Source organism: Bombina bombina, chromosome 6 (assembly GCF_027579735.1).
Source record: "Bombina bombina isolate aBomBom1 chromosome 6, aBomBom1.pri, whole genome shotgun sequence".
Taxonomy (NCBI): domain Eukaryota; kingdom Metazoa; phylum Chordata; class Amphibia; order Anura; family Bombinatoridae; genus Bombina; species Bombina bombina.
In genome coordinates, this window is record NC_069504.1 from 959,948,021 (window position 1) to 959,973,043 (window position 25,023).

Genomic DNA, 25,023 nt, shown 5'->3' on the forward strand with positions numbered 1-25,023 from the left:
AGGACATCCTGCACACAAGGCAGGGAGGACCCCACAGAACAGAGGAAGATAAAAAGACCTCTAGGGCACCAGATGGATACTGTGAAATGCTTAATCCTCCCCAAAGGGAAGGGAAACACAAACCTAACAGCTCACCTGCCCACAGGCATGGAACGTAAAGCTGTAGACAGACAGCAAAAGGTCAATACCGATCGCCATCAGGCTACTACAAGCGGCCCAGGAGAAATCCCCAATTCTCCGTTAAGAGAGAGAAAAATCTGCCAGAAGGGGCAGGAGGATGTTCCGGAACCGGAAAAAACTGGCCCGTCCAGACCCAACTGAAGGGAACTGGACACAGAAAACCCAAAATGTCCAGTCAAAAACAGGTCAAGAAAACCAGACACCCGGAACCAGCTTCAAAACTAATAAGCCCTGAGGAACCATCGGGATACCCCACCTGGAGAAGACCGTGCACCATGGGTGATACAATCACAGCCACATCCAAAGGTCCCCGGACACTGAACTCTCATGTAACAATCCCAGAGACAGAGAGCTTAACCTCTAAAGGATTGAGGGACAGCACCCACTAAGTTTAAAGACTAAGGTAAACTTACACAAGAACAGAGCTCAAAACCTAGAAAATCTAGTTTGAGAAGATAAATATTCTCCAAAGATCCTCTCGGGATCAACCTCCCGGAAACCCCTACAGCTTGAGGAATTTAGAATGAACGAGCATACCAAACTCCTGTCGAGCGACAGATCAAACCAGAACGCCTAAGCAGGGGCACCGCAGGAAAAAGACAACACAATCTCCAGAGCCCCCAAAATATGGGAGCAGATGAGATACCGTAAGGGGAAGGAAAGGCCAAAGCCCGAGCTTCCAGAAACAGATGACCAAAAACCAGCCCAAAGAAAAGGGAAAAAAGAGGCATAAACAACCTCAACCCTGTAAGGGAGAGGTACTGTTGCCAAGTATTCAAAAAGGACAATCCAAGAAAAAACACCAATAGAGGAGACGAGTAATCACCACCTAAACCTAGTACCACAGATTTCCAAGGAGTCACCTGAACTTCCAAACCTATTGGGAAGGAGAAACTCTAGCTCCAGAGCCCAAAGACCTCAAAACCCCCCAGAGTAAGTCTTAGCAGGATCCAATCTCTGTAACCCCGCCAGCAATCAGGAACAGGACATTTGAGGACTAAGCACAATCCCCTCTTATTTCCCACCCAAAAGAATAAACAAGGACCAGCCTGATGTCTAGGAAAGAAAGGCCTCCTATAACATGTAAAACCAAGAACAACAAGACAACAAACTCTTCACCAGAGTAAGCAGCTCAGCACCCCAACAGGGCCAGCCAGTTATAAAAGGCACCACGTGGTTGATATAGACCTCAAGGAACAGAAAAACTAGTGCCCGACCAGGACCAGCCTGATACAAAGGGCACCCTTAAACTGTCCAAGGCCACAGAAAAGTCAAAGTAGTGATAGACAAAATAAACAATAGACATAACAATGTCATAACACTATTTATTTAACTTCTGCAGAAGTGCTAAAGTGACCATAAAATAGTTGGTATCAAATCCCAGAGAAGAAAATGTTTTTCAAAGGAAAAACTATAACAGACATGAGCTTTCCAAAAATAAATAAATTACATCCTAACCGGATCAAGGTAAATCAGGGCACCACCCGCAGGTGAACGCCCAAGAAGAATAGACACACTAACAGGACCAGCCGATCAGAGACCCAATTCCTCCAAAGCTCAAAACTGGAAAAAGAAACCCAAAAAAAAGAAAAAATGGAGACGACAAGGAGATTGACTTTATCCCCATTCGTCTAACCCTGCTTGTCGTCTGAAACGGAAGACCGAGGATCCATCGACCCATTAGGACTGGGATCCTCCAGCACTGTCAAAACATGCCTCAGCAGGACACAAAGGTGCGCCAGTCTATAATTAAAGGCAAGACTTACCTCCACCGGGGCAACTGATGACCCTGGCCCCAAGGGTTGGACCCCTGGAGCCTCAGAGGAGACCGCTTCCCCAGAGGGCTGATCTGATCCAGACGATCCCACGCCTGATGAGCCCTGGTTAACGGAACCAGGACAGTATCTTCCTGGAAGATGTAAATGCGCTAACGCCATAGATATGGCCATGCGGAACTGTGCCATAACTTCTGGAGGAAACAAGCTGCCTTCCAGAGAAGGGGTAACGGCATTTGGGACACCTGCTTGCGTAGTAAAAGAAGGTTCTAGAGCACGCGCCTCATGGGATATGGAATCCTCAGGGGCGGATGGCTCGGCATACTCTAAGTTCCCCGATTCGGGAGAAAAGAGAACTCCAAAGCGATATTCGGAACATAATTGATGGGCATGGATTACCCGGGCCATTTAAAATTCTTCGCAAGAAGTAGAATCTGAATAAGAGACATCCGTCTCCACAAAATCAAAATCCTCCATAACTTGGTGATTAAAATTATGGATAAAAAAAAAGGGGCACCTTACACCCCCCAATTGCTGGGGTACTTATCACCTCCTATGACCCAGACAACTAGCGAAACAGACTCTCTCCGTCACCACACAGTCAGGAATACAGAAATGGAGAACAGAAATGTGACCACGCCCGATCACAAGGTGGACCGTGCAGGCCAAAGAAAAACACGACAGTCCACAAGGACCGCGCAGCCTGACAAAAAGGCCAGTATGTTCCGAAATACCCACAAGCCCAAGCATCACTACACATTAGCAGACAGAATCACATAACAAACATGATTAAAGTCCCCCCCCTGTTCAATAACCCTCCTCAGGAGATATTAACCCATGATTCCATAAAGATAAAAGGAGTCCCGCTGAGACCCTGACTTTATTACATTACATTCTCATATTTAAAGTTAAATGAAACAATCTTACCGGAATCTACGCCGTGGAGCAGGAAGACGGCCTTTCAAGTGTGACAGATAGTAGCATCGCTTATGACATGGACTTGAGTGAGGAAAGCAGGCAGCGAAACTCGTCAACGCTGATTGCCTATGGAGCTGTTAATATGAGTAGGGATGGTTTTGCAGAAAGATTCTCCCTGCATCTCCGGACTCTAACTTTCATCTATGCTCTCACTGAGAGGTTGTCAGGACTACTTAAAACTCCAGTCCCATGCCGAAGAGTACTACCCTCCATAAGAGACTTCTTAAATATTCTGACACTTCTCTGCCAACCTCCTGTGACGAAAGGCAAAGAATGACTGGCGATGAGGGAAGTGGGGGAGGTATTTAAGCCTTTGGCTGGGGTGTCTTTGCCTCCTCCTGGTGGTCAGGTTCTGTATTTCCCAAAAGTAATGAATGCAGCTGTGGACTCTCCCCGTTTAAGAAGAAAATTGTGCAATTGCTCAGTAGAAGCTGGTGCTCAAAAAATATTTAATAAATAAGCCCCATAGAAAGACCAGCGAAGTACAGGGTATGTTGCTGGTCATTAACGGGTGAAAGGGACATAAAACCCAATTTTTTTCCATTCTTTGTGATTTTAAAAAAAACTTTCCAATTTGTTTCTAATTATCTAATTTGTTTTGTTCTCTTGGTATCCTTTGTTGAAAAATATACCTAGGTAGCCTCAGTGCCAGTGCCTTCAGCTAGCTCCCAGTAGTGCATTGCTGCTTCTTCAACAAAGGATACCATGAGAATGAAGCAAATTAGATAATCAAAGTAAATTGGAAAGTTGTTTCAAATTGTATTCTCTACCTAAATCAAGAAAAAAAAAAAGAAAATGTATGCTTACCTGATAAATTTATTTTTTTCCGGATACGGTAAGTCCAAGGTTTCATCAATTACTGTTGGGAATATCACTCCTGGCCAGCAGGAGGAGGCAAAGAGCACCACAGTTAAACTGTTAAGTATCACTTCCTTTCCCACAACCCCCAGTCATCCGACCGAAGAAAAATGGAGAAAAAGGAAGAAACACAAGGTGTAAAGGTGCCTGATGTTTAATAAAAAAACAACTGCCTGGAGAAAAGGGCAGGGCCGTGGACTCACCGTATCCGGAAATAAATTTATCAGTTAAGCAAAAATTTTTCTTTCCTATGATACGGTGAGTCCACGGTTTCATCAATTACTGTTGGGAATCAATACCCAAGCTAGAGGACACAGATGAATAGGGAGGGACAAGACAGGCAGACCTAAACAGAAGGCACCACCGCTTGAATAACCTTTCTCCCAAAAGAAGCCTCAGCCGAAGCAAAAGGATCAAATTTAAACATTTTAAAAAATTATGCAAGGAAGACCAAGTTGCAGCCTTGAAAATCTGATCCACAGAAGCTTCATTTTTCAAAGCCCAAAAAGAAGAGACAGCCCTCGTGTAATGAGCCATAACTCTCTCAGGAGACTGCTGCCCCACAGTCTGAAAAGTAAACAAATTAAATTTCTCAACCGGAGAAAAGAGAAGTAGCAGTAGTTTTCTGATACAGAGAAAATAAACAAAAACAGAAGCCTGCACAACATCCACATTGTGCACAAACGTACCTCAAAAGATAAGAATGAGGACACAGAGAGGGAACAACGATTCCCAAACAATATTTCCACTTAGGTACCTGAACTCTCCGAGCAGAAGATATAGCAAAAAAGAAATTTCCAAGAAGAGCAACAGACTTAAACACAGGCCTGATACTAACCAGGGTCTAACAAAAGTATACACGTCTGGCACATCCGTCAGACACTTGTGTAAAAAAAGATAATACAGAAACCTGACCCCTTCCTCCAGACCAACCTGGAAAGGGCAAAACCCCTAGGAATCCTGACCCTACTTCCAAGAGTAGTCCATGGCTTCACACCAATTAGGGAATTTATGCCATACCTTATGGTAAAAGAAACCAGTAACAGACTTGAGAGTCTGAATCATAGTCACAATGACTGATTAAAAAAAAAAAAAAACATGCTTAGATAGAACTAAGCAGTCAATCTCCAAGCAGAAAGCTTCAGAGAAAACTAAATTTATGCTTACCTGATAAATTGATTTCTTCTATGGTAAGACGAGTCCACGGATTCATCCTTTACTTGTGGGATATTATCCTTCCCTACAGGAAGTGGCAAAGAGCACCACAGCAGAGCTGTCTATATAGCTCCCCCATTAGCTCCACCCCCCAGTCATTCGACCGAAGGTACAGGAAGAAAAAGGAGAAACCACAAGGTGCAGAGGTGACTGAGTTTAAATCAAAAAAATATAATCTGTCTTAAAATGACAGGCGGGCTGTGGACTCGTCTTACCATAGAAGAAATCAATTTATCAGGTAAGCATGAATTTAGTTTTCTTTTATAAAGGTGAGACGAGTCCACGGATTCATCCTTTACTTGTGGGATACAATACCAAAGCTACAGGACACGGATGAACGGGAGGGACAAGACAGATGGTTAAACAGAAGGCACCACTGCTTGAAGAACTTTTCTCTCAAAAACAGCCTCTGAAGAAGCAAAGGTATCAAATTTGTAAAATGAAGCGAAGACTTAGTCGCAGCCTTACAAATCTGTTCAACAGAAGCATAATTTTTAAAAGCCCATGTGGAAGCCACCGCTCTAGTAGAGTGAGCTGTAATTCTTTCAGGAGGCTGCTGTCCAGCAGTCTCGTATGCCAAACGGAAGATGCTTTTCAGCCAAAAAGAAAGAGAGGTAGCCGTAGCTTTCCAGAATAGACAACAAACAGAGAAGATGTTTGACAGAAATCTTTGGTTGCTTGCAAGTAAAACTTCAAAGCACGAACCACGTCCAAGTTGTGCAACAGACGCTCCTTCTTAGAGGAAGTATTAGGACACAGAGAAGGGACAACAATTTCCTGATTAATATTCTTATTAGTAACAACCTTAGGAATGAATCCAGGTTTGGTACGCAAAACCACCTTATCAGCATGGAAAACAAGATAAGGCGAGTCGCACTGCAATGCAGATAATTCAGAAACTCTTCGAGCTGAAGAGATAGCAACTAAAAACAGAACTTTCCAAGATAGAAGCTTAATATCTATGGAATGCATAGGTTCAAAAGGAACCCCTTGAAGAACTTTAAGAACTAAATTCAAACTCCATGGCAGAGCAACAGGTTTAAACACAGGCTTGATTCTAACTAAAGCCTGAGAGAATGACTGAACGCCTGGGACATCTGCCAGACGTTTGTGCAGTAGAATTGATAAAGCAAATATCTGTCCCTTTAAGGAACTAGCTGATAGCCCCTTCTCCAATCCTTCTTGGAGAAAGGACAAAATCCTAGGAATCCTGATCTTACTCCATGAGTAGCCTTTGGATTCGCACCAATAAAGATATTTACGCCATATCTTATGATACATTTTCCTGGTGACAGGCTTTCGAGCCTGAATCAAGGTATCTATGACCGACTCAGAGAACCCCCGCTTGGATAAGATCAAGCGTTCAATCTCCAAGCAGTCAGACGCAGAGAAACTAGATTTGGATGCTGGAACGGACCTTGAATCAGAAGGTCCTGTCTCAGTGGCAGAGTCCATGGTGGAAGAGATGACATGTCCACCAGGTCTGCATACCAAGTCCTGCGTGGCCACGCAGGTGCTATCAAAATCACTGAAGCTATCTCCTGTTTGATTCTGGCAATCAAACAAGGAAGGAGAGGAAATGGTGGAAACACATAAGCCAGGTTGAACGACCAGGGTACTGCCAGAGCATCTATCAGTACTGCCTGAGGATCCCTTGATCTGGACCCATAACAAGGAAGTTTGGCATTCTGACAAGATGCCATAAGATCCAATTCTGGTGTGCCCCATTGCTGAATCAATTGTGCAAACACCTCCGGATGGAGTTCCCACTCCCCCGGGTGAAAAGTCTGACGCGGTGAAAATCCGCTTCCCAGTTCTCCACTCCTGGGATATAGATTGCTGATAGATGGCAAGAGTGAGTCTCTGCCCATCAAATTATTTTGGTAACCTCTATCATCGCTAGAGAACTCTTTGTTCCCCCTGATGATTGATATATGCTACAGTCGTGATATTGTCCGACTGAAGTCTTACGAATCTGGCCGACGCCAGCTGAGGCCACGCCTGAAGCGCGTTGAATTTCGCTCTCAGTTCTAGAATATTGATTGGGAGGAGAGTCTCCTCCTGAGCCCACAAACCCTGTGCTTTCAGGGAATTCCAGATTCCAGATTCCAATAGGATGGCGTCCGTCGTCACTATGACCCACGCTGGCCTGCGGAAACACATTCCCTTAGACAGATAATCCTGTGACAACCACCAAAGAAGAGAGTTTCTGGTCTCTTGGTCCAGATTTATCTGAGGAGATAAATCTGCATAATCCCCATTCCACTGTTTGAGCATGCAAAGTTGCAGTGGTCTGAGATGCAAGCGAGCAAACTGAACTATGTCCATTGCCGCTACCATTAAACCGATAACCTCCATACACTGAGCCACTGATGGCCGAGGAATGGAATGAAGAGTTCGGCAGATGGATAAAATCCTTGATTTCCTGACCTCCGTCAGAAAAATTTTCATGTCCACCGAATCTATCGGAGTTCCCAGGAATGGAACTCTTGTGAGAGGGGTAAGTGAACTCTTTTTTACGTTCACCTTCCACCCGTGAGATCTTAGAAAAGTCAACACGATATCCGTGTGAGACTTGGCTAGTTGGTAAGTTGACGCCTGGATTAAGATATCGTCCATATAAGTCGCCACAGCTATGCCCTGAGGCCTTAGAACCGCCAGAAGGGACCCTAGAACCTTTGTGAAAATTCTGGGAGCCGTGGCCAACCCGAAGGGAAGAGCCACAAACTGGTAATGTTTGTCCAGAAAGGCGAACCTGAGGAACTGGTGATGATCTTTGTGGATAGAAATGTGTTGATACGCATCCTTTAAGTCCACGGTGGTCATATATTGACCCTCCTGGATCGCTGGCAAAATAGTCTGAATGGTCTCCATCTTGAAGGATGGGACTCTGAGGAATTTGTTTAGGATCTTGAGATCCAAAATTGGTCTGAAAGTTCCCTCTTTTTTGGGAACCACAAACAGATTGGAGTAGAACCCTTGCCCCTGTTCTGTTTCCGGAACTGGGCAGATCACTCCCATGGAATATAGGAATTTTACACAGCGTAAGAACGCCTCTCTTTTTGTCTGGTTTACAGACAATTGAGAAAGATGGAATCTCCCCCTTGGGGGAGAATCTTTGAAATCTAGAAGATACCCCTGGGTTACTATTTCTAAAGAAAAAAATTTTTCCAACACCTCTGAGTGAAAAAATAAAGCCCAATAGTCGAAAAAACAGTAAGGCTGATGAAATACGTGTTAAAACTTCACCTTTTATTGAAATTCCGTGAGTAAAAAGACAAAGGCACAGCACACAGACTTGACTACCGCTGACGCGTTTCCTGCCCTATTGGGCACTTCATCAGAGCTACCTAACAGGTGTGTAAGGACTCCTTAAAAACAGGATATGAGCCCTACACACCTGCTGCATAATTAATTATAACAACAAAAAATTGTATTGTGAAATAAACATCCAATCAAACGTGAAATATAATAATAAACATTATGCATAACAAATAAACTTGAAAATATCGATCATAAACAAAAAAGTATATACATTATTACATACTAAGACTATGCTTTCATATAAAATTGTATCATTTAGTAAGCACATTAAAAACGATAGTACAATTCAACTTGTGGGGGATAACGATTCTTACTATAACTTAATACATGAATATCTGTCAAATACTTCCCAGTTTACTGTGGTTGGTATACACATATTGAGAACAATTAATATAAAAATATAAAGAGGGATTTGATATTCTAATAAACCTTAGTTAAAGCAGGATGTAAAATATATTCATGTATTGAGAAAAACACAGAGAGCAAAAGCAGTTAAATGTGCCAACGTGTATTATATTATATAAAAGTCAAATGCCACAGAGTATAAACACATTGGAAAGACATAAAACTGCCTGTTCTCCGTGAAACCAAACATGAATGATATATCACTATACATTTGTATGATCTAGGCTATTTAGATCTATTGTAAAATCCAGATCCTAGGTGTATATATAGAAAAATAAATGAATATTGAAAAAATGGGGGCATTAAAAAATCAAGAAGATATAATACTAAGGATACATGATTCCATGATCTACGTATTATCAATAAACAATTTGATGTCACTTATTTTATTAATACCAAAAGGAGCACCAGTTTTCAAGGTATGAATCCAGTAAACTTCTCGTTTACTGAGTGCTGCATATCTATTCCCACCTCTGGGTCCTAGTTTAACCACCTCAATCCCTTGAAATGTAAAACCAGCTGAACTAATTCCATGTGAAGCAAAGTGCTTAGCCACAGGGGTTTTAGGAATTTCTGCCTCCAGAGAAAGTAAGTGCTCTCTTATACGATCTTTGAGCATTCTTGATGTTAACCCTGTATATTGAAAATTACAGGACCTGCAGGTCAAAAGATATATGACAAAAGTGGAAGTGCAAGAAATATGCTCTTTAATCTTGAATGTTTGACCTGTACAAGTAGAGGTAAAAGTATCCCCACATGTGACATAACCGCAACTCTTACAAGGTCTAACATTGCATTTATAGAAACCTGGTTTCGATGTTAACCAACTTGTCGACTGTATAGAATATGAGCTCTTCTTGCTAAAATCCTTTCTAACCATATCACCTATGGTTTTAGCTTTGCGAGAGATAAAATTACATTTGCTAGAGATGTGTTTTAGATCTGAATCCCTATCTAAAATAGGTAATCTATTCCTAATAATGCTACTGATGTTATCAAATTGTCTGCTATAAGATGTAATAAAATTCACACCATCTTTTGTTCCGATATCTTTAACCTTATCTTTCAATAAACTATTTCTATCAAAGTTACTCACTTGTTCCGATATTTTCAACAAACTTTGTTCATCATAGCCTCTCTCTTTTAGTCTAACAGTCAGATCTGCTGCATGTTTCTTATAACTCTCTATATTGCTACAGTTCCTTCGTAATCTGATATATTGACCCTTTGGTATCCCCTTTTTTAAATGAAATGGATGGCAAGAGTCTGCTCTGAGAATAGTATTCCCCGAGATCTCTTTCCTAAAGACCTCAGTGACAATGCCCTCCGCACTGTGACTAAGTCTAACATCTAAAAATGGTATGCCATCCTTGGAATGACTAAATGTAAATTTTAGGTTAGCATCATTCTGATTTAAATATTCCACAAATTCATCTAGGATTTTATTGTCTCCACTCCATAATAAAAGCATATCATCTATAAAACGTGTATAATAGGTGATATGCTTTTTAAAAGGATTTGCAACATTGAACAATTTTTTGTCCTCAAATTCAGCTAAATAGAGATTAGCATACGAGGGGGCAAATTTAGCCCCCATCGCAGTGCCTCTCTTCTGTAAAAAATACATGCCATCAAAAATAAAATAATTATGATGTAGCAAGAAACTGGTTACTTGTAACATAAAGTCAATTAGGTCTGAATCATAATTCGAGTATTTTGACAGCATAGCTTTCATAGCTAATAAGCCTTGATCATGTGGTATACATGAATACAAAGATACAGCGTCTATCGTTACAAAGTTACAATCTGTATCACATTTGCATTCATGTAGAGACCTGATCAGGTGTTTGGTGTCACGTAAGAAACCTGGCAAAGACTGGACAACTGGCTGTAATTGTGCATCCAACCATTCCCCCAACCTTTCCCCCAGAGAGCCAATAGCAGATATAATAGGTCTCCCTGGGGGATTGGTTAAGCTTTTATGTACTTTTGGTAGGAACTTGAAAATTGGGATTCTAGGGTGTTCTACAAATAATGTATCACAGACACTGTTGGTGAAAATATTTTTTTCTTTACCATCATCTAACAAAGAAGAAAGTTCCCTTTGAAATTTAGCTGTAGGATTAAAGGTTAATTTTTTATAAGTATCAGTGTCATTCAGCTGTCTCATAGCTTCCTTAAGATATTGTTCTTTATTTAAAACGACAATTGAACCTCCCTTATCAGAATCCACTACCACTAGATCTTTATTATTGGTTATTTTTTTTTAGAGCATTCCATTCCCTCTTATTTAAGTTTCTATGTTTGTTTGAACTACTTTTTAAACTCTTCTCAGCTAGTTCTGTTAAATCCTGCTCCACTATGGCATGAAAAACCTCTATGAGGTCTGTACGAGAATTAACTGGATAAAAGGTACTTTTTTTTAAATTTTTAACTACCTGTTGTTTGGTTTTATTTGTCTCATTCTCATTATCCATATTAAGATCACATAATGAAGCAATATCACATAATTCTGAGAAATTACATTTTTCATTCAAAGACATAGCTACAGGAGGATCTGGTGGACTCTCATCAATGCCCAATGTTGGGTCCTTGCTAAAATGTTTCTTTAATGTTATCTTACGGACAAATTTGTTCAAATCCATAATGGTGTCAAAAAGATTAAAGATGGTTAACATCGAAACCAGGTTTCTATAAATGCAATGTTAGACCTTGTAAGAGTTGCGGTTATGTCACATGTGGGGATACTTTTACCTCTACTTGTACAGGTCAAACATTCAAGATTAAAGAGCATATTTCTTGCACTTCCACTTTTGTCATATATCTTTTGACCTGCAGGTCCTGTAATTTTCAATATACAGGGTTAACATCAAGAATGCTCAAAGATCGTATAAGAGAGCACTTACTTTCTCTGGAGGCAGAAATTCCTAAAACCCCTGTGGCTAAGCACTTTGCTTCACATGGAATTAGTTCAGCTGGTTTTACATTTCAAGGGATTGAGGTGGTTAAACTAGGACCCAGAGGTGGGAATAGATATGCAGCACTCAGTAAACGAGAAGTTTACTGGATTCATACCTTGAAAACTGGTGCTCCTTTTGGTATTAATAAAATAAGTGACATCAAATTGTTTATTGATAATACGTAGATCATGGAATCATGTATCCTTAGTATTATATCTTCTTGATTTTTTAATGCCCCCATTTTTTCAATATTCATTTATTTTTCTATATATACACCTAGGATCTGGATTTTACAATAGATCTAAATAGCCTAGATCATACAAATGTATAGTGATATATCATTCATGTTTGGTTTCACGGAGAACAGGCAGTTTTATGTCTTTCCAATGTGTTTATACTCTGTGGCATTTGACTTTTATATAATATAATACACGTTGGCACATTTAACTGCTTTTGCTCTCTGTGTTTTTCTCAATACATGAATATATTTTACATCCTGCTTTAACTAAGGTTTATTAGAATATCAAATCCCTCTTTATATTTTTATATTAATTGTTCTCAATATGTGTATACCAACCACAGTAAACTGGGAAGTATTTGACAGATATTCATGTATTAAGTTATAGTAAGAATCGTTATCCCCCACAAGTTGAATTGTACTATCGTTTTTAATGTGCTTACTAAATGATACAATTTTATATGAAAGCATAGTCTTAGTATGTAATAATGTATATACTTTTTTGTTTATGATCGATATTTTCAAGTTTATTTGTTATGCATAATGTTTATTATTATATTTCACGTTTGATTGGATGTTTATTTCACAATACAATTTTTTGTTGTTATAATTAATTATGCAGCAGGTGTGTAGGGCTCATATCCTGTTTTTAAGGAGTCCTTACACACCTGTTAGGTAGCTCTGATGAAGTGCCCAATAGGGCAGGAAACGCGTCAGCGGTAGTCAAGTCTGTGTGCTGTGCCTTTGTCTTTTTACTCACGGAATTTCAATAAAAGGTGAAGTTTTAACACGTATTTCATCAGCCTTACTGTTTTTTCGACTATTGGGCTTTATTTTTTCACTCAGAGGTGTTGGAAAAAAATTTCTGTTTACTCATTACTACAAACGAGGGCTTAGCAGGGTAGCCCTTCCCAACACCTGTGGAACAAGCCGGGATGCTGCTATGAACACAGGCAGTATCTGTGACTGCTGCAACAAATTGCACTACTGAAAGTGGATATAACAGTTCCGTTTTCCTGGATCTCATCTGACATCGGATATCATTCTCAGAATCAAGTGAGTTTGTTACACGTTTTCATATTTGCTAGAATTATCTGGCTTATGTTTTGTTTAACAAGATGAGTCTTGCGAATGTAAGGGGTTAACGGTTCTTGTAATCAATTGCCACAGTTCAACACAGGTTTACCATAATTGTTTCACAATTGGACAAAGCGATACATTGTTTTAGCTAGCACACATAGATACATTGTGCTGCTTACTCAACATTATTTTGTGCTTTTGATCCTTATATTGAATTGCACAGCCCGAGCTGTTTGTTTGCATTTCTAAATTTTGACATACACCTGCAGGGACTGTGATTCAACTGACTTCAGGCTTTAAATTGAAACAATTGTTACCTGTATACTCTTATTCTTGGATATTGTTACATTGTCCAATAAGATATGGCTGCCCAGGATGAAAATAATAGAAAAAGGCTGTTTGACAACTTATTTAAAGGCACAGCACCAGATATTGATTTTAAAGTAGACTTGGGATCTTTGTTTTCAAAAAAAGAAAAATTGCACATTAAAGAGTTAAAATTGTGGTGGGACATTGAATTTTTAAGTCTGTATATCAAAGAGAAGAAAATTCCCAGAGGACTGAGGCTAAAAAAATTTCCGGCATTTCATAAAGAGTTTCCTCTATTCATGATGGAATGGAACCAAGCTCTCTCAGATTGCTCTATTATCCTGATGGAAAAATTAGTTACTTTTAAAAGAGAACAAAGGGATACAATACTGGGAGAACTGGATCAGCTGCAATTACAGCTAGATGCATTCAAGGAGGACTCGAAATACATACCATTTGAAGAACAACTGAAGGAAACTGTGGATAAGACTGCAGAAGAATTATCCACCAATAAATATAAGAAGTATGGCAGAGATTGTAAAGATTATGATCTAGAAGTTGTTTATAATTGGAACACCACAAATAGAAATTCCAATAACAAATCCAGTAATAATGGTAAAAAGAAGAATGGCAAAAAGGATAAGGGAAAGAACAAAAAGGTCACTTTTACAAGTTTGGATACCATGGACTCACATAGTGAGAGCACAAATAGTGTGGCTCCTAGTACACCTAAGTTGACATCTACACCCATAAAAGCAAAATCAAGATCTGAAGAAGAGATGGGAGCACGGCCAAAAAACGGGGAAGTAACATCACTACCAACAGAAGACATGAGCAAAGTGCCTATTCCTTCGCAGGCACCAAGGTATCCAAGCCGTCAGGAATTCAAGAACACTGGAGCATAATTAAAAAAGATCCAATCTTAGGATATCTGGTAGACTCCGAACCGAAATGTGTCTTTAGACGAGCCCCAACACTCAAAAGTGTTTTAGCACCTAGTAAGGTGGTGGTTCATAAACGTAGCACAAGATCAAACGCATATGCAACAACCAAAAAGAATGGAATAGGGAGATGTTCTGTAAAAAACTGTAATATGTGTAAATACACTACATATGGTAGTAAAACCTTAACATCTAGTGTCACCAAAAAATCATACAATATCCATCAATTTATAACATGCACCTCAACTTACGTTATTTATTTATTAACCTGTAAACTTTGTGGAATTCAATATGTGGGTTGCACTTGTAGGATAGTCAGGAACAGATTGAATGAACATCTAAGGAACATCAAAAACAAGTACCAACATCATAGTGTTCCCAGACATTGTAACAATATACATAAACGTATTACTAATACATTTAATATCTGTCCTATTGAGATGATCCCTCATTCCCATCTGTATAATAGATTCAATAGGTTAAGACAGAGGGAAACTTTTTGGATCTACAAGCTAAAAACACTCTTTCCCCATGGTCTCAACCTTAATATGGATCTAGCTGCCTTCTAAACCCTCTTTGTTTATATATTGAAGCTTGTATACACTAATTAAGGTATTAATCACTATAATAGACCCACTATTCCTAATGTATCTCTTTCTATATAGAACATATCACTATCACTAACCTCCACCTTTTACGATGTATTACCTATAGGCTTAGTCAAAAAACATATTGTATCATGATCTGTGGTTATATAGTATCTAATTTTGTTCACCAATTTCCAATATTAGCTGTTTCCTCACCCGTCCCCCCAAAGAATCTATCACCAATTTACACTTAGGGTACCAACGAGTATTACCACACCCCACCTTCTTCCCTTATTAATTTTTTTTTTTTTTTATATTAACCACTCCTCACAGATCGCCAATGGCCCAGTTATTACCCATACTAGGGCCAGCCTTTATTATCGATGTCCTTGCATGAAATATCTACACTTTTGTCTAGGTGCCCCATGGTCCCCCACCCTGCCTATACCATGTTTTATACACTGGCATTACAATTGTTCCTATAGGGAACCCTTTATAAATATTAATTTTAGTCTATTTTTTGATCCTGAGATATAGTCTTCACCATTTAGTGTTAATATTAATACATTTATCCCACTGGACATATTCATTAATGTCCCTTCCCTCCCCTTCTCTTACTAATATAGACATTAAGTCTGCCGCTTTTAGTCTCATGCCCCACTCTGCATGTAGTAATACTCACATTAAGTTGCGCTACGTACATTAGTATTATCACCTATTCACCCATAATCTATTTCATCTCACATCCCCATAATCACTTCCACCCCCACATCCTATACCGTATAGGTATTCATAATTAACACCCCCCTTTGGAGTCTGACCAATCTCCATTTTATACACATATAATTCTCATAACCGATCATTATATTGTTAGTTATAGATGATATTACACATATCATATTATGATTCCACACGTATTGTTCCCTTATACAACCAAATTAGGGATTAACATAGTGGCCCGTCTCCTGTGTTATCTATTTGTCCATTGACAGGTGTCTTAAATAGACTGATCTTCTATTGGCTTAATCACACACACGATCCCAATACACGGACATACGTCTTATTTACATACACGCCCCCAATACACGTACATATGGCTTATCCATATATACGCCCCTTATACACAGACACACGTCATATAGTTCACTCCCTCATATCTCTCATCCACTGTATTGGCGCTCAGAATTCACTGGCCGCTCTGATTGGCCCACTATCTCACACCCCCGCATCGTCATCTACACACTCCCCTGTCATTACTCACGCTAGTAGACACTGTGTCACGCTGCTGTGTTATATTTTGTAATTATTGGTAATGATCTAATTTTGGAACAGCACGAACACTTTTGCCATCCACAGTTAACAATATATTGGGTAACTCACATTCAGCTTGATAGATCTAGCAGTTTTGGGCATGATTACAACCGCACATCCCCTCCCTCCCCGGTCATCCAACTTGTTTTCAGACCGACATAGGAGGGTTGTTATGGCAACCGTAAGCGTCTAGTATAGTCGCTCTTTATTTTATTTATTTTTAATTTAAAGTAAAAATATACAAAACTTCATTTCCTCATATTTCCAAAATTAACAAAGGGGTAATATATGATACTATATCATCAGTAATAGTATAAATTGCTAAGTACGAAAATACATAGTATAAAAAGTGGTTACTACACAATTGTTGATTGGTTCCTGTTTATTTTAAATATGGCAGTTGAGAGTATGTTTGTATAGCCTGATGAAACAGTTTGAACACTGATAAACGCGTTGCTGTTGTTTTTAATTTGGAATAAATGTTATTATATTTTAACTCTCTATCTGCCGCATCATCTTTTTTGGCCTAAGCCAATTTTATACCATTACCATCCATATGGTTTTTTGGGACTTTCTGGTATGAACCATATTGGATACTAACTTGCTCCCATCAGACCAATTTTGATTTCCCTGGACTCTCCCTGGTGAGACGAGGAATCCCACTTGACGACATCCCTTGAAAGAGGTCTACCGGACGACGTGTGGTTCCGGACTGCGAATACTGCACATTAGTGCTCTATACTGTGTGAGTAGGATTATTGTGATCCATTTGCTGTTGTTTTTATTTATTTTATGATCTGCACCATGTGGCGCCCTCTATCCTTCCTTTCCTAGATACATCTTCTGTGTTGCGGCACAACACCCTGGAGGAGCAGCCTATACCATCTTGGAATACCTTCACCTGTCTATCAGCTTCTGGAATTGTTACTATACATTCTTGGACTTTGTATCAGAATACATACATTGAACTTTACAGGTGTTATTATTATTCTTATTTTTATTATTATTTTTTATTATTATTATTTTGAGTGTCATTACAAGTAATGTTCTGATACCAATACCAATATTTAACACTGCCATTGCTACTATATACATATATATAATTATTTATATTATATTTATTATTCTGATTCTTACTGCTCATACTTTACATATATCTTTTTATATCTTTTTGCAATACTTATCCTTAGCGCATCTTATAAGTGTTTTAGTGATATCTTCACTGCAACACTAGTTATTGTTTCAAATACTTTATCACCTCTTTCACTTTACCCTTCCTAGTACTTAGAGTAGGCAAAGAGAATGACTGGGGGGTGGAGCTAAGGGAGGAGCTATATAGACAGCTCTGCTGTGGTGCTCTTTGCCACTTCCTGTAGGGAAGGATAATATCCCACAAGTAAAGGATGAATCCGTGGACTTGTCTTACCTTTATAGAAGAAAACAAAGTTGAATGAAAGAATGGACCCTGAATTAGAAGGTCTTTCCTAAAGAACAACCACCAAGGTGGAAGAAATACTCTTCGCTAAGTCTGAAAACCAGATCCTGCGACTATGCAAAAACTTATTAAAATACTGATTTCCCATTCCCATACAATCCCATTAGAAATGAGCAATGACTCGTGGAAGGAGAGCAATCAGACTGAAATCCCAAGGAACTGCCAGGGTATTTAGGAGAGCAGCCTGCTGAACACTTAAAGGGACACTCAATCAAAATTAAACTTTCATTATTCAGATAGAGCATGCCATTTTAAACAACTTTCCAATTTACTTCCATTAACAAAATGTGCACAATCGTTTTATATTTAAACTTTTTGAGTCACCAGCTCCTACTGAGCATGTGCAAGAAGTGTGTATGCATTTATGAATGGCTGATGGCTGTCACATGGTACGTGTAAGCATTTGTGAATGGCTGATGGCTGTCACATGGTACAGGGGGAGTGGAAAAAGACATAACTTTTAAAATTGTCAGAAAAAAAAATCTACTACTCATTTGAAGTTCAGACTAAGTGCTATTGCATTGTCTTGTTATCTTGCATTTGTTGATTTATGCAAATCTACTGTGTTGACCGGTCCTTTAATCCTAAACATGGAAAATTAGCGTACTGCCAACTCCAACTCCAGCAGCCCCCAAGTGAGTGTTACCCTGGAGAACACCTCCGGGAGAAGTGCCCATGTACAGAGGCAAAGAGAATGACTGGGGGTTGTGGGAAGGGAAGTAATATTTAACAGTTTAACTGTGGTGCTCTTTGCCGCCTCCTGCTGGCCAGGAGTGATATTCTCAACAGTAATTGATGAAACCGTGGACTCACCGTATCTTAGGAAAGAAATTGGGTTTCATGTCCCTTTAACCTGCTGCTACAGTAGGCTGGTTACTACTAACCATGCTATTGTTTTCACTTCTGTACCTGCAGCTCTCTTTAAAGCCGATCTCTGTTTTTGCCTCATTACAGAATCCAGTTGGTAAAGCTCAGCATTTTATACTGGGTGCCGCCATCTTGTATCTCGAGTATTATTGCATTCTGTAATAGGAGCAGTGCACTGTCACAGATTTGCTTTTTAGACAGCTGCACAATTCAGTTTAGCTCATATAATAGAGTGTTACATTTCTGCAGTTTATTTTTGCACAGTTTAAAAGTTAAATAACAAATATAAGCTCCAAGATGCCGGCACCCAGCGTGGCCGGAATGTCATCCGACGGACATTTGTTCGTCGCATAACAGTCTGGCTGCGAGATGGATAGATATATAAGGATAGATACAGATCGAAAAATAAACGGGTAGATAGACAGATAGATAGTTAAAAGCACGTCGCTGGGAGATGTGAACCATGGTTAGGTTCCCAGAGGCGGTTGCGGCGCCTGAGGCTCCGATTAGAACAGAGCACTCTAGAGCGTATCTGCCCTCGGCCGACGTCGGAACACAGTCTCTCGGACATATGTCTGACAGACAAATGTGCTTCGGCATTCTGTCCATCGGCATTTTGTCCGAGCACCAGCACTCAGTGTGTAGATCAGTAACTAATATTTGTAAGGCGTTAAAATAAGAAAATGAATTTGAAGAAAGCTGCAGGCACAGAGGGAAAACTAATAGCACAGTGAATTGTAACCATTCTATTGTAGCTGTACTCAGCAGTTTAATATCCCTTTAATAGTGTTTTTCTATTGAAAATCATTAGATAAGATTTTCTAAAGGATTTGTGATGGACCCCTACAATTTGAAACACGGAACATGCTTAGATGATAGGATATGTCGGGGAATCCATAACTGGACATTCAAATTCTACCACACATATAAAAGTGTAGTGATAAATTATTTCTAGGGACAGATTTCTTATAACAACAAGTACCACAGCCCTTTTAGTAGGAGGGACACACACCAGAAACTAAAATTGTTTATTTTGGACAGGAGCCTCCATAAACAAAACAAAAACAAAAAAATGCACAAAAGAACATGCCTATGAATATCATTTTATTTAGCATGAACAACAATGACATATTACAGATAAAACTAATGCTATTGTGGAATAAGAGCTCTTACTGTTGGCGATAATTCTCCATTAGACATTCTGGCTTCACTCAGACGTCTTTCTTGCTCTAGCTCCTCATCCGCTTGAATCATGGCGCCAGACAGCCATGTATCTACATCCACGCCAACGTGACGTAACAGCTCCACCCGGGCATCAGCCTTTACCTTACTGACCTGCATACAGCAATATAGTTATCTGAACTATACCCAATTAAAGCTCCAATTTCTGGGTCGTATGGTGATTTATTTGTTATGATCTTAACAAAAATTATTCTAAAGTTAATTTGAATTTTGCAAAGCAAAATTTATTTGTATGTCCTTAAGGTTTTATAAAGAATTTAATGAAAAAACATAATTTATGTAAGAACTTACCTGATAAATTCATTTCTTTCATATTGGCAAGAGTCCGTGAGCTAGTGACGTATGGAATATACAATCCTACCAGGAGGGGCAAAGTTTCCCAAACCTCAAAATCCTATAAATACACCCATCTCCACACTGACAATTCAGTTTAACGTATAGCCAAGTAGTGGGGTGATAGAAAAAAGGTGTAAAAAGCATCATGTAATTGGCAAGAGTCCATGAGCTAGTAACGTATGGGATAGAAATACCCAAGATGTGGAACTCAACACAAGAGTCACTAGAGAGGGAGGGATGAAATAACCCATTTTCCGCTGAAAAAATTAAATCCACAACCAAAAAAAATAAGTTTTTCTCATAAATGAAAGAAAAAAAACAAAATATAAGCAGAGGAATAAAACAAACAGCTGCCTGAAGAACTTTTCCACAAATAACTGCTTCCGAAGAGGCAAATACATCAAAACGGTAGAAATGTATGCAAAGAGGACCAAGTTGCTGCTTTGCAAATCTGATCAACTGAAGCTTCATTTTTAAAAGCCCACAAAGTGTAGACTGATCTAGTAGAATGAGCTGTGACTCTCTGAGGCGGGGCCTTACCCGACTCCACATAAGCCTTATGAATCAAAAGCTTTAACCAAGATGCCAAGGAAATGGCAGAAGCTTTCTGACCTTTCCTAGAACCAGAAAAGACAACAAATAGACTAGAAGTCTTCCTGAAATCTTAAGTAGCTTCAATATAATATTTCAAAGCTCTTAAAACATCCAGAGAATGTAAGGATCTTTCCAAAGAATTCTTAGGATTAGGACACAAAGAGGGGACAACAATTTCCCTATTAATGTTGTTAGAATTCACAACTTTAGGTAAAAATTTAAATGAAATCCGCAAAACTGCCTTATCTTGATGAAAAATCAGAAAAGGTGACTCACAAGAAAGAGCAGATAATTCAGAAACTCTTCTAGCAGAGGAGATAGCCAAAAGGAACAGCAATTTCCAAGAAAGTAGTTTAATATCCAAAGAATGCTGAGGCTCAAAAGGAGGAGCCTGTAAAGCTTTCAAAACCAAATCAAGACTCCAAGGAGGAGAGGTTGATTTAATGACAGGCTTGATACGGACCAAAGCCTGAACAAAACAGTGAATATCAGGAAGCTTAGCAATCTTTCTGTGAAATAAAACAGAAAGAGCAGAGATTTGTCCCTTCAAGGAACTTGTAGAAACCTTTATCCAAACCATCCTGAAGAAACTGTAAAATTCTAGGAATTCTAAAAGAATACCAGGAGAATTTATGAGAAGAACACCATGAAATATAAGTCTTACAAACTCGATAATAAATCTTCCTAGAAACAGATTTATGAGCCTGTAACATAGTATCAATCACTGAGTGAGAGAAACCTCTATGACTTAGCACTAAGCGTTCAATTTCCATACCTTCGAATTTAGCAATTTGAGATCCTGATGGAAAAACAGTCCTTGAGACAGAAGGTCTGGTGTTAAAGGAAGTGGCCAAGTTTGACAACTGGACATCCGGACAAGGTCCGCATACCAGAACCTGTAAGGCCATGCTGGTGCTACCAGAAACACAATCGAATGTTCCATGATGATTTTGGAAATCACTCTTGGAAGAAGAACTAGAGGCGGAAAGACGGAAAGATATAAGCAGGTTGGTAAAACCAAGGAACGGCTAACGCATCCACCGACTCTGCCTGAGGATCCCTGGACCTGGATAGGTACCTGGGAAGTTTCTTGTTTAGATGAGAAGCCATCAGATCTATTTCTGGAAGACCCCACATCTGAACAAGCTGAAAAAACATATCTGGATGGAGAGACCACTCCCCCGGATGTAAAGTCTAACGGCTGAGATAATCCGCTTCCCAATTGTCTATACCTGGGATATGTACAGCAGAAATAAGACAAGAGCTGGATTCCACCCGAGCAAGTATCCGAGATACTTCTTTCATAGCTAGGGGACTGTGAGATCCACCCTGATGATTGACATATGCCACAGTTGTGACATTGTCTGTCTGAAAACAAATGAATGGTTCTCTCTTCAACAGAGGCCAAACCTGAAGAGCCCCGAAAATAGCACGGAGTTCCAAAATATTGATTGGTAACCTTGGCTCTTAAGATTTCCAAACCCCTTATGCTGTCAGAGTTCCCCAGACAGCTCCCCAACCTGAAAGACTTGCATCTGTTGTGATTAGAGTCCAGGTTTGAGGAACAAAAGAAGCCCCCTGAATTATACGGTGGTGGTCTAAACACCAAGTCAGAGACAGTTGAACATTGGGATTTAAGGATATTAATTGTGATATCTTTGTATAATCCCTGCACCTTTGCTTCAGCATATAAAGCTGGAGAGGTCTCATATGAAAACGAGCAAAGGGGATCGCATCCGATGCTTCAGTTATGAGACCTAAAACTTCCATGCACATAGCCACTGAAGGTTCCGACAAGAACCAATTTATTTGTCTCTTGTCTGTTAGAGACAGAGTCATGGATACTGAATCTATCTGGAAACCTAAAAAGGTGACCCTTGTCTGAGGAATCAAGGAACTTTTTGGTAAATTGATCCTCCAACCATGTCTTTGAAGAAACCTCACTAGTTGATATGTGTAAGATTCGGAAAATGTAAAGACTGAGCTAGTACCAAGATATCGTCCAAATAAGGAAACACCGCAATACCCTGTTCTCTGATTACAGAGAGTAGGGCACCGAGAACTTTTGAAAAACTTTTTGGAGCTGTCGCTAGGCTAAATGGAAGAGTGACAAATTGGTAATGCTTGTCTAGAAAAGAGAATCTTAGAAACCGATAGTGGTCTGGATGAATCGGATTATGAAGATATGCATCCTGCAAGTCTATCGTGGACATATAATGACCTTGCTGAACAAAAGGCAGAATAGTCCTTATAGTCATCATTTTGAAAGTTGGCACTCTCACAAAACGGTTCAAAATTTTCAGATCCCAAACTGGCATGAAATAATTTTCTTTCTTTTGGACAATGAATAGATTTGAATAAAACTCCAGACTCTGTTCCTGAAACGGAGCTGGTATAATTACCCTGAAAGCTCTAGATCTGAAACACACTTCAGAAAGGCCTGAGCCTTCACTGGGCTTTCTGGAACACGTGAGAGAAAAAATCTTCTCACAGGAGGTCTTACTCTGAATACTATTCAATACCCTTGAGAGACAATGCTCTGAATCCATTGATTTTGGACAGAATCTGCCCAAATGTCTTGGAAAAAATTGAATCTGCCCACAAACAGCTGAGCGAGAATGAGGGCCGCACCCACAACCAGCTGAGCTGGAATGAGGGCCGCATCTTCGCGAAGACTTGGGGGCTGGCTTGGTTTCTTAAAAGGCTTGGATTTATTCCAACTTGAAGAGGGTTTCCAATTGGAACCAGATTCTTTGGGGGAAGGATTGGCTTTCTGTTCCTTATTTTGTTGAAAAGAACAAAAACTATTAGAAGCTTTAGATTTACCCTGAGATATTTTATCCTGAGGTAAAAAAATCCCTTCCCCCCAGTAACAGTTGAAATAATTGAATCCAACTGAGAACCAAATAAATTTTTACCTTAGAAAGAAAGATATAGTAATCTAGACTTAGATACCATGTCAGCATTCCAATATTTAAGCCACAAAGCTCTTCTAGCTAATATAGCTAAAGACATAGATTTAACATCAATTTTGATGATATAAAAAATAGCATCACAGATAAAATGATTAGTATGTTGAAGCAAGCGAACAATACTAGACAAATCAGGATCTGTTTCCTGTTGTGCTAAACTTTCCAACCAAAAAGTTGATGCAGCTGCAACATCAGCCACAGAAATGGCAGGCCTGAGAAGATAGCCAGTATATAAATAAGCTTTCCTTAGATAGGATTCAAGTTTCCTATCTAAAGGTTCTTTAAAGGAAGTACTATCTTCCATAGAGATAGTAGTACGTTTGGCAAGAGTAGAGATAGCCCCATCAACTTTGGGAATTTTTTCCCAAAACTCCAATCTAATTGCTGGCAAGGGATACAACTTTTTAAACCTAGCATAAGGAATAAAAGTAGTACCAGGCCTATTCCATTCCTTTGAAATCATATCAGAAATAGCATCAGGAACTTGAAAAACCTCTGGAGTAACCACAGGAAGTTTATAAACAGAATTTAAACGTTTACTAGTTTTAATATCAAGAGGACTAGTTTCCTCAATATCCAAAGTAATCAACACCTCTTTAACAAGAAACTAATATATTCCATCCTAAAGAGATAATTAGATTAGTCAGTGTCAATCTCTGAGGTAGGATATTCTGAATCAGATAGATCCTCATCAGAGGAGGATAAATCAGTATGTTGTCGGTAATTTGAAATTTCATCAACTTTATGAGAAGTTTTAAAAAGACCTTTTACGTTTATTAGAAGGCGGAATAGCAGACAAAGCCTTCTGAATCGCATCAGCAATAAAATCTTTTATATTCACAGGGATATCATGTACATTTGATCTTGAAGGAACAACAGGCATTGTACTAATACTGATGGATACATTCTCTGCATGTAAAAGTTTATCATGACAACTGTTACATACTACCGCTGGAGATAACATAATTTATGCTTACCTGATAAATTTATTTCTCTTGTAGTTTATTCAGTCCACGGGTCATCCATTACTTATGGGATATATTCCCTTCCCAACAGGAAGTTGCAAGAGGATCACCCAAGCAGAGCTGCTATATAGCTCCTCCCCTCACATGTCATATCCAGTCATTCGAACGAAACAAGACAAGAAAGGAGAAACCATAGGGTGCAGTGGTGACTGGAGTTTAATTAAAATTTAGATCTGCCTTAAAAAGACAGGGCGGGCCGTGGACTGAATACACTACAAGAGAAATAAATTTATCAGGTAAGCATAAATTATGTTTTCTCTTGTTAAGTGTATTCAGTCCACGGGTCATCCATTACTTATGGGATACCAATACCAAAGCCAAAGTACACGGA

At 39.3% G+C, this 25,023-nt stretch overlaps 1 protein-coding gene across 2 annotated transcripts in view; it reads right to left on the reverse strand.

The window, feature by feature from the left end:
- The window catches only part of FCHSD1 (FCH and double SH3 domains 1), a 374,706-nt gene that overhangs the window by 55,583 nt on the left and 294,100 nt on the right, over positions 1 to 25,023 (reverse strand). Inside the window, exon 13 of one of the 2 annotated variants that reach the window (XM_053718613.1) lies at positions 19,697 to 19,858. The exons of the other annotated variant lie outside the window; for it this stretch is intronic. Within the exon in view, the coding sequence (XP_053574588.1) occupies positions 19,697 to 19,858 (162 nt within the window). The remainder of the gene's footprint in view (positions 1 to 19,696; positions 19,859 to 25,023) is intronic. 2 annotated transcript variants of the gene reach the window in all.